Source organism: Temnothorax longispinosus, chromosome 1 (assembly GCF_030848805.1).
Source record: "Temnothorax longispinosus isolate EJ_2023e chromosome 1, Tlon_JGU_v1, whole genome shotgun sequence".
In the NCBI taxonomy this organism is placed as follows: domain Eukaryota; kingdom Metazoa; phylum Arthropoda; class Insecta; order Hymenoptera; family Formicidae; genus Temnothorax; species Temnothorax longispinosus.
This window is the reverse complement of record NC_092358.1, coordinates 17,707,092-17,722,422: the sequence shown is the minus strand read 5'-3', so window position 1 is coordinate 17,722,422 and position 15,331 is coordinate 17,707,092. Positions and strand designations below refer to the sequence as shown.

At 33.0% G+C, this 15,331-nt stretch overlaps 2 protein-coding genes across 6 annotated transcripts; one reads left to right on the top strand and one right to left on the bottom strand.

Moving 5' to 3' along the window:
* The first annotated feature begins 42 nt into the window (after positions 1-42).
* On the top strand, positions 43-3,236 carry LOC139812791 (uncharacterized). The gene is made up of 5 exons (XM_071777886.1): positions 43-274; positions 1,053-1,243; positions 1,703-2,002; positions 2,086-2,155; positions 2,844-3,236. Exons 1-5 carry the CDS (start codon positions 158-160, stop codon positions 2,982-2,984), a joined length of 819 nt encoding a protein of 272 aa, XP_071633987.1. The 5' UTR covers positions 43-157; the 3' UTR covers positions 2,985-3,236.
* A 4,750-nt stretch (positions 3,237-7,986) lies between these two features.
* LOC139812756 (uncharacterized) lies at positions 7,987-14,079 on the bottom strand. Of its 5 annotated transcripts, none has more exons than XM_071777858.1 (5): positions 13,646-14,077; positions 13,057-13,111; positions 11,931-12,063; positions 11,544-11,844; positions 7,987-11,369 (listed from the first exon to the last, which is right to left on the bottom strand). In XM_071777858.1, the coding sequence occupies exons 1-4, from the start codon at positions 13,761-13,763 to the stop codon at positions 11,575-11,577; spliced, it is 576 nt and encodes a 191-aa protein (XP_071633959.1). In that variant the 5' UTR covers positions 13,764-14,077; the 3' UTR covers positions 7,987-11,369; positions 11,544-11,574. The 5 variants fall into 5 exon arrangements, 4 of the variants coding, with proteins under 4 accessions (XP_071633959.1, XP_071633940.1, XP_071633966.1 ...); XM_071777839.1 differs by having other exon boundaries at positions 11,618-11,844; positions 13,646-14,075; XM_071777865.1 differs by having other exon boundaries at positions 11,618-11,844; positions 12,989-13,111; positions 13,646-14,074.
* Between the last annotated feature and the right edge of the window lie 1,252 nt (positions 14,080-15,331).

Sequence of the window (15,331 nt, the reverse complement as noted above, 5' to 3'; positions counted from 1 at the left end):
TACTGAGCAGGATTACTATCGCAATGACTGGTCATCAGTAGGGTAAAACTAACCTGTCTCACGACGGTCTAATCCCGTACACGTCCTCAATCGTGCTCAAATTATCGATGATGCATATGCTTTTTTGCTCGAAGATCAACTAGATAGCTCCGTATTCATGAATCTTATAAACTACCTAAGACGAGAGAGAGATTATGTGGCATGGCGTCCAATGTTCCGAATATTAGGACGGAATAAGAAGTACTTTTCACTGCCAGAGAGTAAAGGTTTCAAGGTATGTAATAACAGATTTTATAAAGATAAAAAAGATGTTTGTGTGTGTGTAGAGTTATATTTGGCTCTTTAATTTGTCCAATCATTTACACATTTTCCGTTTTATAGAATAATTATCGCTTCGCAAATATTATATTAGTACAAAATTACTTTTTCAAAAAAGGTAAAAAAAGGCACCAAGCACACGCAATGTATTTTGTAAATTCAAAAATTCTACATATCAAAAGTAATATGTATAAAACTTTCCCCTTTTGGTTTTATACATATCACTTAGGTTGAGCTAAATAACGTAATTTTGTGATATAATTTTGTTAAAAAGAAATAAAGCTACCGCACTTATATAGGTTGGATTTTCTATTTAATATATACACCTACGGATTAAAGAGCACGACGATCATGTCGTGAGTCTGTTATATTCGTACAAATTAACGTATTGACTGTTGGAATATGGTGAATTTTACGTAAATTTGTAGTTACCTGTTTAGTACGTGAAAGCGAGTAGCATACCTCTATATATTAGGCATACCTAAAAATAAATTCTGTCGCGATCGGTTTTATAATCGCATAATGGTAGGAATAAACGTGTTAATTAACATTAATACAAATGAGCATAAGGGGAAGTGGAGAGCAAGCTCGCCGACAATTTTTATGATAGTGAATGTTTTAACAAAGCATTATACAAATATATATATCAAATATGTATATTTGTACATGAATCACGTCACTTCGCATGTGGCAACAAACTAATATAAAATTCAATATTATCTCATGATTTCTAGTCACACATGGTAGGAATCTTTGATAAGCTTCTTGAGCATGTGGGATACGAAGAACATCCTGATGATGACGATATCACAAAGATGCTAAGACTAGATGTCACGAAATGGGCATTTACCGTCGGTCACACGGAATGCAAGAGAAGGGCCGCCGTTAAATTGAGCGAACATCTCGCGGATCCTAATACACACAAGTAACACTTTTTATGACCTCGATTATCTCATAATTTATGTTTTTGTGCCTGTGTGTTGCGTATGCGCGCGCACGTATGCATATGAATGTAATCGATTCCTTTTATTTCTTCAAATCGTCGAAATCAGACATTCTCTTTATTGTTTTTTCTTAATTTCCATTCTTGTTCTAATGCATAGAATAAATATGCAAAACAAGTAAAAATATATGTATATAATAACAAGAGACGTTATCGATGGATTCATCTTTTATTTATTTATTCATTCACTGTGTTAACACGTAGTCTCATGGTCACGTGGCAATATATAGAGTGACAGAACAGCGCAGGACAGAAACTTAATTTTGCAGAATAAGAGTTACCTGACAAAACGGACAGAAACACAAAACTTGATAAAACGAAACGTCAGCTATGCGTATGAAATGCATGTACCTCTTTTCCATAGACACATATGTATTTTAGAGTTCCACAATGGTGGCATCATTGGACGTACTGCTTTGGTTTGGCGGTAGCTAATAAGACTACTTGGGATAAAATGATGGAACTATATCAGCAAACATCTGATAAGAAACTTTGGAAAACATTGAATTGTGCTGAAAATCCTGATATCATTAACACCTATTTGCGTATTACAGCATCGAATACTACATTATTTAACCATGAGCAGCATGCATTGATCTTCAATTTAATTCTTAAAGCCCATGCACGCAACGATCTGGTCCTTGACTACATATTAACAAATTTTAATTTTATATATCCCAGGTAATATATTTCTCTTTACAAATATACATTCTATTTTTAAATAAATGTATCTTATACATAAATATGTTATTTTGTTCTTACAGATTATTTCCTATAAATATAACGATAAAAAATATCATTTTGAATGTTTTCTCTAACGAACAATTGTCCAAGGTAGGTTTTATGATTCTAGACTCATAGTTATTGATTTTCTGTTAATAATCCTTTAGCCGTAGCGCGCTTAAATGAAACGTTCATCGTGCGTGGAATTATAGATTAATGCAACTTTACATAATTAAATTAATATTTATAATTAATTTCGTTCATATTTTTGGGCTATATATTTGTATCTTATAAAGCTATGTTTAAAACTGAGTAATACTCGCGCGTGGTTTAAAACATAAACTGAATTTTTGTAAGGTAGTAATTTATTTCTAAGAATATTAACTTATTATGAATTGATATACATGTATATTAAAAAAGGCATATATATATATGCCTTTGGTTTGGCGGTAGCTAATAAGACTACTTGGGATAAAATGATGGAACTATAACTCGATGTATGCATTATGCATATAAACATATTTAATCCTTTAGCTGCGGAAGTATATATGTGTCGTAAGAAATTGTCTGGGCAGATTTTCGAGAACGTTTATTTACATATATATATCTTCTGCAAATAGACAATTTCTTACGACACATATATACTTCCGCAGCTAAAGGATTAAATATGTTTATATGCATAATGCATACCATGTATTGTTATTGTCTATGTTAAATAAAAGATTATATTTTAAGGAATGGCTGCATAAAATTACTACATATTATTGATAAACATCCTTAACATCCTAATCTGTTTCAGGTAAAAAGATTCACAGAAACTTATTTCAATCAAGATCCAAACACTTTGTCAAGCCTTATAAAGCTGATAGAAAATCGTAAAAATAATCTTAAAGAGTCCGTAGATATTTTTACAAAGCGATTTGGAAGAAATCAAACTTAAGTGATCAATTGATCTGATCAATCAAAAATATCAAATGTTATGCAAGACATACAATTACCTACATAATTTTTCAAACAATATCATTTTTATTTATTATTACCTTTTTGTAAATAATTTTTTAATCATTTTTAATTATTTCTAATATTTTCTAATATTTTTATACTTATAATACTTAGTATTTTATTAATAGTCTGGAAGCTATTGATAAAATTTTCTGTGACATATTGCTGTTCTGTAATTAAATATATTTATGTGTCATATTGTTGTTATACTGTTATAATATGACATATCACCGTTCTGTAATTAAAAAATAATTTATATAGTATTAAACTCTTGATGCTGTTTGATATCCTTCGTAAAATATTTTTTATAAACACACTAAACGTACTTTGATTTATTACATTTGATATAAAGCGAATAAATTTGTTAAGAGGGGAAAACTAAGTAGAAGCACGAAAATAAGTGATTTTTTGTGATGAAAGTGATAAATTGAATATATAATGCTTTGTAGACATTATGTAATAGTATTATTTGCTAATAGAATACTTAAATTTCAATCTAAATTTTTATTATAATTGTTGATAGACTTTGAACAAAAGACGTGAAATAATGGCGTCGCTTTGTAATAAGAAGCTTTATCTCTAAACAGTGGTTATTACTATCGATAGAATAAAAATTGTATTTCTGTTGAATCTTCAAAATTTAATATTGTTTATAACTTTTTTTTATTATCTTATACATTGCATATATTTTCGTCTATTTTAAATAAATTAATCTTTCGGAATATGATGTATCATGTATGAATATTTTGTATCACTTTTGTAGATCACTCATTTCAATCGCAATATTGAAAGATATTATCTACTTCTATCGTTGTTAAAGAACTTGACAAAGTATAATATATTATGAACACAGATTCCACATACGTATCAGATTCTTATTATTTTTCCCTGTGTATGCTTTACAATTTATTTATTATAGTTAGCTAAAACTATTCTTATATTGTGAGTATAAATTAATACATATTCTGTTAACGTTGAAATATCAAAATAATCTGTTTCAAATCAAGCACAAGAAATATGTTTACTTTTAAATAAGATTTTATATTATTTTTACGTATTATTATTATTTTTAAAAGTTTAAACAATTTAAAATTTTTTATGTTATTTTAAATATTTTTGTAACAGTTCGTTTGTATTAATAATTCCAACTATTAGTACAATTTCGAAATCTTGTGATATATATGACACTTGAACTTACTGTCATCTGATTGGTAGTAGAGTATGCATGTGCTTTATATAATTTTTACACTATTCTGTCTCTTTACATATTTTTATAATTTTGAAGCAAAATATACTAAATTTAATATAAAAAAGGCAATTTATATAGTACAATTATAATATATGTATATCTTAGACTAAATTCAATTTCTCTTATTAATTTTATGTGAATTTCTGAAATCAAATAGCTATAATTTATACAATATAATTACATTAAAAAAAAAAAAATGAACGCGTGGTCGCCACGCGCGTTAAAAGTGAAACTTCTGAACGCAAGGCTTTGCCATAACTTTTCTGAAATTAATACAAAAACAATGCAACGGAATTAGTCACTCCAAGCCACCCGCAACTCGAAAATATAGTGTTACACGCAGTTCTCACTATATCCGTCTCGCCAGTGCCGTACGCCTGATCGAATTTTCGTGACGCGTTTTCGAGTCGCAAAATCGAATTTACTTACCGATCCAAAAGGAGTTTCACTTTGTACGCCTGTTGGTCGAATTTTCGTGACACTATTTCGTGACGTTTTTTCGTGTCGCACAATCGAACTTACTACCGTACCAAAGAAGTTTCATTTCGTATGCCTATTGGTCGAATTTTCGTTACACTTTTCGTGTCGCATAATCGAACTTACTACCGTGCCAGAAGAAGAACTGTCTCGCCAACGCCGTACGCCTATTGGTCAAATTTTCGTTACACTTTTCGTGTCGCACAATCGAACTTACTACCGTACCAAAGAAGTTTCACTTCCGTTACACTTTTTCGTGTCGCGAATCGAACTCATTACCGTGCCTAAAGAAGTTTCACTACAAAAATGTATTAAAGTCGTTTTAATTATATAAGCTTAACTTGTAATAAACTCCTTATTTCCAGTAGTTTATAACTCAGAGAACTCATCTATGCGTCTCGATGTTTGTTATCGAGTAAGAAACATTCAAAATTTTGTAAGAGACGTCTTCTATATCGACATGGTCTTACGGTACAGTATTTAATGATAAAATATTTTCACTGATTGACTGACTCATCAACGTCCGGCCCAATCCCCTAAACCTAGAAACAAATTGAAATTGGGGGAGTATATTCCTTCTATGACGTTAGCACCCACTAACAAAGCGATTTTTAGAAATTCGATCCCTATAAGGAAGTGAAAAGGGGTAAAATGTGTTACCGTAGCGAAGCACGGTATCAAGCTAATGTATTATACAAGTATTATCTGACTGATTCAAAGAAGTGCAACTGACAAAAACGACTTCGCAATATTATAAACAAACACATATTTATGATCTTTGTTCACAAGTATTCAAATAAATGTGTAACAATGGTACGAGTCGAACAGTTTCGTATGTAACAGGCACTATATATTTACATGACATATCTATCAAAACATCAGAGATTAACATTGTAACCAGTATTCGGTGTTCTTTCGTGATGGTCGGACGGGTCGACCGGCAGTTACGCTGAACTATCCTTGATATTAACGGCTTTCGTGGCGATAGCGCATACCTAATTAATTGCTGCAAAGAACTGTAGTTTAATCAACATACAAGTATAATATACAAAGTAAGTTAATAAGAGCAATAATAATTAATTAGGTATTATTATTATATTCTATTGAAAATATAAAGAAATATATAAAACGTAATTCAAAATAATTTTGACAGATAAAACGCGATAAAATTTAACTTCATTTCCTCGACATTACTTATACTCATGGATTGTAGTAAATTTTTATTTTACATATGTATCTTTTTAATCAGTCGATATTTTGTTTCTTATCGTTGCTGCATAGTGAAAACTGGAAAACGAAAGATTTAATATAATTTCGAAGCAATCTAAAAACACATAACGTTCCGAACGTAGAAAAAATGTTAAATTAAACAAAGGATGAGATTATTATTGTTACTGACAAATAAATAGAATTAACGGTCATACAACGAAAAATATTGATTATTTTCGTTCTTTAAAATAATTTTAATAATTTCTTATACATTTTCCTTTAGATATATTTGAAGTACAGAAATGATAACCCATATAGCATGAAATATTCCATGAATGTTCTATAAATATTCTTTAGAATATTCATGAATTTTCTATGAATGATCTATAAATGTGCAAAGAACGTGTAATGTCCCGCTTTGAATGTCCTTAGAAATTTCTGTAAATGTTTTCGAATAATCTACAAATGTTTTATAAATATTTCCCCATAATCCATAATTTTTTTATATATGCAAAATATATTTATAGAACATTTATAGATTATTTTAGGAACATTAAAAATGGGATATCGCATATTCTGTATACATTTAAGGGGGTAGCCTGGTGTAGAACGCCAAAAACAAGCTCTTTTTTTGGATTTTTTTTAAAAGAAACTACTTAATATATATTTTTGCAATTAACACCATTTATTGTGTACATATTGAAATGTTCAAATTAATTTTTTTGAATAAATATATGTAAGTACACAGGAGTTATGCGATTAAATACGAAGGTGGCTTCGAAAATTCTTTCTGAATGGCGTACACTCTAGCATTTCGTAGAACGATCTGAAACAAAAAAAATTTTTTTTGTAAAGTTTATGAGTGTAGTTTCTAGTTATACCTAAAACATAATTTGTTTTATCATAAAAAAATTTAAAAATAATGGTTTGAAAAAAAAAATTTTTTTTGCATGAATTTTGCACTTTCTTTTGTTTATAACTTTTTTAGAACAAAATTTTTAGTACATATTATAGGTATAAGTTCAAGGCAATTTAATTACCTTTAATTAAAAAAAAAAATAATCTGAATCTATCAAGAATATTTTGAATTATCGTGTACGCCAATTTCAAAAACATGGTTTTGAGAAAAACGCGTTTAAAGTTTTCGAATAAGAAAGAAGGTTGATAAAAGCTTATTATTGTTGATTTACCTATACTTTTTGGTCAATCTACTATCCCTGCTCCATATAATATTCCCTCAACTTCTTCATACAGCTCGTTTTGCTCCAACAGCCGTTGTTTATGTATATTTTTTAGTTTGCGAGCAATGCTTTTACTTTGACGATTCTGGTCGAACGGTCGTACGGCTATTATTAATTTTGTCGGCATAATCTCTGCATGCTGTCCCAATAACTATTTCCAAATCTGACATTATGTTTAGCACTGTTTAGCATAAATAGCCTTCGTTAAATATTCCAGCTGCTAAGCAGCAATCTCTATGATCTTCCGGCTGCAGTGGAGGTGTTTTGGAGTAAACCGCCAAATAGTAGAGTTGAAACTCTCGTTTGCATTTTGGATATGCCCACCCAAACACTTTTCGAGCAGCTCTTTCTTCGACAAATCTTCACAAATCAGCCAGCAACGAGCCTTTTCAAAGACCGTTGAGAGCTCCCCCCAGTATCCTGCTCCTCGGAGCGCTCGACCATGCGCACCGATCGAGCTCATTTTAGCCCGCTAAAATCTAAATTCATGCTTAGAGTTTAGGGTATTCTAGAGATAGAATACTATCGATTTAAGCAAAAAAAAATCGATTTTTTGAAGCCGCTACACCAGGCTATCCCCTTAATATTCACCCGACATAAAAAAAATTATTTATTTCGAAATTTTATTACTATTTTTTAACTAAATTTGTTTCTTAAGATGCAGTCTATAATTATAAATATTTTCTCGTATTTGAAAAACACACTTACCTTCGTAGGATTCGAACTCGGGACCTCGGGACCTCTGCATCGTGAGCCAACTGCCTTACGTTTTTTTTTTTTTTTTAATCTGTTTATTGCACACCATATAAATTGTCGGGATTACATATATTTCCAATAAACAAGAAAATTCTTATGAACTAGGGAACAATCAGTCTGGCCCAGCTTGGGCTCTCGCAATCGAATACATATATTAGTCTTTGGTAATAGAAAATAAACGATATCTTATTGTGTTGCACTTAAGTCTAGTGTGTTCCGTAACTCATTATAAAAGTTTGCTAGAAAAAGGCGAGTAAAAAACTAGCTATTTGCCTTACGTGGTAGACTACTTCTTAATTTGATGTAAGCGTTATATATAGTCTACATATGTCATAACCAGCGCAAATATATAATTTTTCAAAAATCATCTTAAGAATTCAGTTTAAAAAGAGTAATGAAATTTTGAATTGGATATATGATATAATATTTCTCAATGTCGGGTGAATGTTTGAAATATGCATAACATATTGTAGATACTTCAAGAAAATCACGAAATATTTTATAAATATTGCAGAAAAATTTCTAAAAAGTTTTTATTATATATATATATATAGCCCCAGGAGAAGATGGACTGGAAAATGAAGTATGGATAAATGGAAGCAGGAAGGTAATACAAAGGTTAAAAGAAATTATAAATAGGGTATGGAAAGGAGAAGGACTGCCGGAAAGATGGAAAGAAGGAGTGATCGCCCCTATCTTCAAAAAAGGAGATAAGGAAAATTTAAAAAATTATAGAGGAATAACGCTGCTCAACTCGGCGTACAAGATATACGCAATGGTACTCGAAGAAAGACTGAAGGCCGAAATAGAAGACAAAAACATCATCCCAGAAACGCAGGCAGGATTTAGACGAGGTAGAAGCACGATAGATAACATTTTTATTCTGAATTACATCACAAACAGAGAATTAGTCAACAAGGGAGGAAAAATCTACGCCTTCTTCGCGGATTTAAGCGCCGCATTTGACAAGGTAGACAGAGAAGAACTGAATAAGATAATGGAGAGAACAGGAATCAGCCAGAAGATCAGGAAAAGAATAGGTAAGATTTATCAGGAAACGAGAAACGTCGTCAGAGTAAACGGTCATACAACGAGCAGATTTTGGACAACCAAAGAAGTAAGGCAAGAATGCCCCCTGAGTCCAACGCTCTTCACGCTTTATACGGCGGATCTGGAAGAAAGGATGAAAAAAGGTCAAGCAGGAGGGATAGTGATAGGAAGAGAAAAAATATGGACACTTGCCTACGCAGACGACATGGTGCTGTTAGCCAGGAGTCCAGAGGAGCTTAAGGAGATGATAAGTAGATTCCGAAAGTATTTAGAAAAGAAAAAATTGACACTTAACGCTGAAAAATCCAAAGTTATGATCTTCAAAAAAGGAAGGGGTAAAAAGAAGAAGGAAGAATGGAGATGGAACGAAGAAAGACTGGAAGAAGTCAAGGAATTTAAATATCTAGGGTTTTACTTCCAAAAAAACGGAGGACTGGAAACGCATATAAAAGAAACAGTCAAGAAGGCGGCGATAGCAATGGCACAAGTATGGAGTATTGGACAGAGGAAATTCAGAGAGAGTGTAGACAGGAGAATGAAAATGTTCAAGAGTCTAGTGGAAAGCATCCTATTATATGCAGCGGAAATATGGGGATGGAGAGAAGAAGAAAAGGTAAAAAAGTTGCAAGAAAAATATATAAGATGGACTCTAGGACTGGATTTTAACACACCGGCATATCTGATACGAGAAGAAACGAAAATTGACAAAATCAGGATAGAAGCTGGAAAAAGAGCGATGAAGTACGAAGAGAAAACAAAAGAAAGGCAGACGAACAAAATAATCGCGGAGTGCTGGAAAGAGATACAAAACAAACAGGAAGGGAAGAAAACAAAATGGGAAAAAAACAGGGACCAATATTATAGGAAAGTTAGCTCTAGCACATGGGATACAGGAAATGAAAGCTCTGAAAGAACGAACACGGAAGAACTAATAATGACGGACCGGAAAGAACAAAGAGCAGAGCAAGAGAAAAGGATAGAGGATGGAAGGTACTGCGCTAGGTACAAAGAGCTGAGAACAGATCACATCCCAAGGTATCTACGAAAAGAATACAAAGGAAGAGACCAGAGAATGATTGCAAGGTATAGATGCGGAAACGAGGAGGAAGGAAGCAAGTACTGGAGAAAAGAAAAAGAAAGAGTAGAATATGTGGCGAGAAAATGGAAACGCTAGAGCATTTGATGTCTGACTGCGTGGAGCCTCTAAGGGATTACAGAAATATCTTAGACATCTTGAAAGATACAGGAGAAGGAGCAGATTGGATGAGGAAAGTGACCAAGCACAGGAAGGACTTAAGAAACGTACAAATACAAAATGAAACTGATAGCAAAGAAATGTAATATAAAATGTATTGTAAAAAAAAAAATCGCATCTCAAGGACATGTAGCACCCCCTTTCAAGGCCGAAAGGCAATTGAAATAAACAAATTATTATATATATATATATATATATATATATATATACAGGGTGACCGAAAAATCGCCTACTCCACTTCGGGAGGTGATTCGGGACCCAAAAACAAGCAAAAAAGTTCATACAAACATGGGTCCGGAAATGAGCCGTTTCCGAGTTATAGCCACTTTTATGTTCAAAAATCGTAAATTTTTATTTTCAATTTTTTTAAATTACAATTACCAAATTCTCTCAAGTTCCCTCACTCCCTTATTGAATTGAAGGGTTGATCAGACTAATTTGTAAATATTAATTAATTTGACGATAAATGAAACTGTTTACCATTATTTCGGGATAAATTTAAATGTTACGTAAGAAATTTGATAAAAGGATGGTCACCTTTAAATCCTCAAACAGTCTCACTTTTGTTTTGGATGCGAGTGTAACATATATTTTTTTCAAAATTTTTGAATGAAATTTGCAATTATCTGGGCATTTTTTAAATTTTTGTTTCAAATACAGGGGGTGGTTTACCCCCTAAAAATGATCGAACCGAGTCGAAAATTTTTCATTTTTCATATCTCTTGATAATGCAACTATTTTATTTGGTTCGGGCCGAAAATACTGAATCCTTATATACAAAACAATTAAATCGATACCCATAAATTCAAAGGGGTGTTTCACACCCTAAATATGGTTTTCCGCCGATAAAAAAAAATACGTATGTCTTATTTTTACGTCTACTAAAACATATTAAAAAATTATCCAAATCGGCGATTTACACTTGGGTAGTGTTACTTGTTAGTCACACGTGTGGTGTGGGGTCGGTACTGGCTGATCGGATTATTACTCGATCGCGAATCGAACACGTATATTGTTCCGGAGAATGCGCCGCCGATGATGGCGCGCTGCGGACAGGATGACAACACGCACATCTGCTCATTTGGCCTGTTTCAGTAATATTTAACGTTAATGAAAAATGATACGCACAAAATGGTAATATGCAGGGTTTAACAAGTGAATCTTAGAATTGCATTTTCTAATTATCTATCTCGACAAGGAAGATACAAAACGCGGTATCTGGATTCGAATAATTTGGAGGAAAACGATTATTTCTCTCACAAACAAGAATTATCTTCCCCGCTCGGTCTTCTTATCGCGAAGCTGCCGAAAGGAACAGTTTTGCTATCGCATACATCTCGTAAGTTCTCTGATGGACGAAACCGGTGTTGGTGAGCATCCACGACTTCACACTCCGATCGCAACCGCAACTGTAGATCGTGTTGTCTATTGCTGTCAGACCGTGAATCCATCCGTCATGCGCTAAATCGAGGCGGACGTTGTCCTCGATTTCATAAGAGGGTGTCTCGCGTTTCCAATAAACCAGGGTAAACTCTGTTTCACCAATACAGGTGGTTCCACCCTGAAAATGGGAATCATCATTATATCGTTTTTCATAAGGAAAGATGTCCAAAGACACTTGGCTTAATATATACTACCTATACATGCATCAGTAACACAGCTCTGATGTAATGTGGGTACTTGTTTATCAATTTCACCATAGAATCCTGCTGTTTCCATAGCGCTATTTGTTTCTCGATCGCAAAGCACGACGACAACCAAAACAGTTTGTCGGGTCTCACTGAAATGACACGTGACTTTATGTATTTAACTAAGAAATATGACGAAAGCTGCTTATTCGTAGTATTCGTACTATAATACTGAGTACAAAAAGAATGCATACACATACAATTATTTAAGTACAAATAAACTACAAGCACATTCTTGATTCAGATCTATTCACGTTTTTACTTTATGTATATTAAGTTATTGAAATAAATCAAATAAATAGAGCTGCTCAAGCTTGCTTCATGCGATTTTTTATAAACTAGACCTCTATACAGGCGCGCGCTACCGTGCGCGCTTTGATTAAATAACACATATAACACATTACGTTCAAAATAAATTTGCCTGTTTAATTATAAAAGAAAACAAGACCGCTATGATATACAATCGAATAAGAATACAAACCATTTTTCAATCTAAACTTTATAGATCTTAGGTAACTCAATATTATATCATTTCCGTGCATATGTATTATTTATAATACATATACATATATAATATATGTATATGTATTATAAATAATACATATGCACGGAAATGATATAATATTGAGTTACCTAAAGATCTAAGCTCAGACCGAAAATGGCTTGTGTTCTTATTCGATTAGTTGTATTTTGTAGAACACGCTTTTTTTCAAGAAATGAAATACTACGAAATAAAATTTAACGCGATGTCATGCAGTTCGTATGACAAAGACATCTGTCTCAGGCTTGTTTCCGCCTGATGGGCGTAGCATCGCAGTGCTCACTCTATACTTATATCTCAGTGGATGTAAGCAACGACCTGCATATGCTTGCGTAAGTTTGAGCCTTGGCGTAAAATAGCTTACAGAGTGTTTTGTTTATTCATCTAAATAATCGATCGTGCAAGCTATAAGGTGCTATCAACTTTAGCAACTAACCGGGACGCAAAAATAATGAGTAGCTAGCATACGGCCATACGTGGTTAATTCGCGATTTCCACACTGACTCATCCTTTAAAATCTAGTAGAATTGTTTGCACACTAAACTCAAACTGTGTACCAGCGTCGACGCGTCCAGGAAGGAACATATATGCAGGAATACCTGAAATACAATACAATAAAATAATTAAACGCATAATCAAACAAATGTTACGGAAGGGATGGAGACATCAGAACGAAAGAGAGAGTTGACCGTCGCTGGTTCAGTACACTTTATCCCATCGACAAGCGACTACTGTACACTTACTGCAGAACTATTCGAAATGGATTCCAATCGGAATTATTCCGTTTCCCTTAGAAAACACAATAGAAATCTAGGAAATAACTAAAAAATTCCGATCGGAATCCATTCCGAAAAGTTCCATAATACGTGCCCTGAAGAGTTTCATAAGGCCGGTATTCATAGTCGGTTCTTATATTTAAGATCGTCTTAAGTACAATTTTAAGATGTCATTAACCAATCACAAAGCCGTATTAGCATCTTAAGGCATTACTTAAGCCGGTCTTAAAATAAGAACCGACTATGAATACCGGCCTGCCCTGACAGACGAAATGACAGCGACGATTTAAAAAAGGAATTTCATGCACGCTACGTGAAATACGAGAAAATCGACGTTTTTCTTTCTCTTCTACAAACCTCCACCGGGAGACGCAGCAGTGATAATTGTGCACATTCCTCGCTGTCGTGGGCGTCGCAGCTTGCATTCTCGCCATCCATATTCTTTCTCGCACCGTGCGAATCTGAGTATTTTCATTCGATCTGTTCGAAACTGGTCGTTTAACGAAGGCGACTGAGGGTCGTGTAAACACGGAAGAACCGCTGCATCCGGTGCATCATATTACATCTACGTACGGATCCTCTAGCCTCTAGTGGGGAATGGGACAAAGCCGCCATTAATGGGATAGCGGAAGTGACGGCATCAGGCATTATCGAAAATATGTCTACATTAAGTTCAATTATAATTAAAGAATTATTTCAATTAAATTGAAGTAAATAAATAAAACTTAATTAACCCTTAACGGTCACACTATGGGGTCTACACCCCAGCGTTTTTTTAACTTTGAAAATGACCCAGTAAACCAATGGAAATGGGCCTTGTGCCGCTATCTACAGGTAGTTGGGACCTTCAAGTATCGATCCCCGTCGGTGGTATATTTTTCGGCCCGTTAGTTCTCTCTCGGCATTTTTTTTCTGCAAAAAATCGCACCTTCATACCTCAAAATCAACATACTTTTTGGAACGGCCGCATAAACTGCAATAATGAGAGAAAAGTGCATCATCTGAGGATGAAAAAACCGTTTGAAAAATTAAAATATCTTAAAAATTGAAAAAGTTACATTAGAGAGAGTTTTTGTGAAAAGTCATTTTTCCGACTTTTTTTTTCAACAATTTTTTTACATATGTTAAATTAATTTTTTGCAAATCAAACGTATACAGTCTTTTTAAGGAAGACTTAAACTACGACAGGATATTTTTTTTTTCCTTAAGGTCACCTACAATTTTTTATACACGTGCAAACACGCTGGGGGTGTATTTCACCCAGTGTGACCGGTACGGGATTCTCGGGAAGTGTGACCGAAAAGAGTTAAATGAAATAAATTCCGTAAATTAAGAAATTGAGTAAATAGTAACAAACAATAAATACTGATAAATTTAATTTATTACAAAAAGTTAATAAATGCAGTAAATAATGCAATAAATAATTTTGTTTTATAAATTTAAGAGTTTTTATATAAATTTACCAAATTTGTAAATTCAATAAATAAAAAAAACAGAACAATATTGAAAATCATTTTTATACTAAAAATGTGTTGACGCGATAGTCTAAGCTTATATTTATCAATATTAGTTAATTTGATTATTTATAGTTGAGGTTATGTATTCTCTATATATATATTCTCATTTCAATATTAAATGATAATATAAAATCACATTCAATTTTAATAAAATTGGATTTATTAAGTACAATGCTTACACTTTTATTTTTTCTTTTGCTCACTTTATCAGTTATACTGTAATCATATATGTCATAAATTGGAATATACTATATATCTTTACTAAAATATATACTCAAAGCGGAAATATCTCATTAATGGCGAACGACCAATCCGCATCCTGCAGCCTCGGTGTCCTATCCTTCACTAGACTAGAGGATCTCTACATTCAGGCTGCGTTCGGAAACGCTACCATGGGGGCTTATTACAGTTCTTAAAACGAGGTGAAAGTTACAAAAGTGAGGAAATTCACTAGGGTATCTATGATTTTATTGGTCGAAATCTAGTAAATCTGTTCACTTTTGTAATTTTCACCTCGTTACAAGAA